The sequence below is a fragment of the Triticum aestivum genome, chromosome 5B, assembly GCF_018294505.1.
Source record: "Triticum aestivum cultivar Chinese Spring chromosome 5B, IWGSC CS RefSeq v2.1, whole genome shotgun sequence".
NCBI lineage: Eukaryota > Viridiplantae > Streptophyta > Magnoliopsida > Poales > Poaceae > Triticum > Triticum aestivum.
This window is the reverse complement of record NC_057807.1, coordinates 137,310,589-137,311,449: the sequence shown is the minus strand read 5'-3', so window position 1 is coordinate 137,311,449 and position 861 is coordinate 137,310,589. Positions and strand designations below refer to the sequence as shown.

General features: G+C 43.8%; 1 protein-coding gene across 1 annotated transcript; it reads left to right on the top strand.

Moving 5' to 3' along the window:
* Window positions 1–245: 245 nt before the first annotated feature.
* Window positions 246–639, top strand: LOC123114703 (uncharacterized). Its single transcript, XM_044536138.1, has 2 exons — window positions 246–309; window positions 419–639. Exons 1-2 carry the CDS (start codon window positions 246–248, stop codon window positions 637–639), a joined length of 285 nt encoding a protein of 94 aa, XP_044392073.1.
* The last annotated feature ends 222 nt before the right edge of the window (window positions 640–861 follow it).

Genomic DNA, 861 nt, shown 5'->3' with positions numbered 1-861 from the left:
GGGAGTGCCTTAAAGATGTAAATGAGGCATTATTTCTTTTTCGCTTGAATTCGCAAGAGCCTTGCATATATTCTATTTTTCTTTGCGCTGCTTGCATATCTCATGCATTTTTTCTCCATTTGAGGTGACCATTGGATGTTGTGACACGTCTTCGTGATATAATTTCCTGTCAGGGACACCCCTGTTTTTCTTAACATGTATAAAGAAACAACTCTCCCTTAGGGCCTCTTCAATACATGCTAGATATGGAGATACCGATGAAAGCGGCGGCTTCCGGCCTCCTCCTATGGCTACTTTTCACGCCTTGTGGTAAAGCAACCTCTCACTCACTAATGTATTCATGGTTTACTTCATTGGTTCAGGCCACTCCACTGCACCACATAGCTAGGCACAATTCACTCACAACATGTATTTTCAGGGTCGGTGTCGCCTATGCTTGGAGTTGGACTTGAAGCGGATGAATGTTGGGTCCTAAGTCATGTGTACTACTACTACTGCATGAGGACTGCCAAATGCAGGAGAGTTTGCCAAGAGCACCAGTTCATTGACGGGCGCTGCTGGTGGAAGTTTCCTTATTTGGTGCCCTTGTGCGAGTGCTTGCGCCCGGAATGCGCTCCTCCGACAATACTAGATCCTTAAGAATAATCCCCGAAATATGCTTGCTGGCATGTTGCATTGGTTGTACCATTTGTGTCGTTATTAGCAGCTAGCTGGTGACTTGCCCAACTGCGCGGTTAATGATAATGAACTGGTACTAAATATATTGTTGTCTTTAACATGTTTTATAATTTAGCTGAGCATAATTAAGGCAGTAGGAACTATTCTTTTGTCACATAGAGGAGACGGTTCAACACTTGTTTT

Coding starts and splice junctions, on each gene's coding strand:
- LOC123114703 (XM_044536138.1), top strand. CDS start 246: ATGGAGATACCGATGAAAGCGGCGGCTTCCGGCCTCCTCCTATGGCTA. Junction 310..418: donor GCTACTTTTCACGCCTTGTG/GTAAAGCAACCT, acceptor ATGTATTTTCAG/GGTCGGTGTCGCCTATGCTT.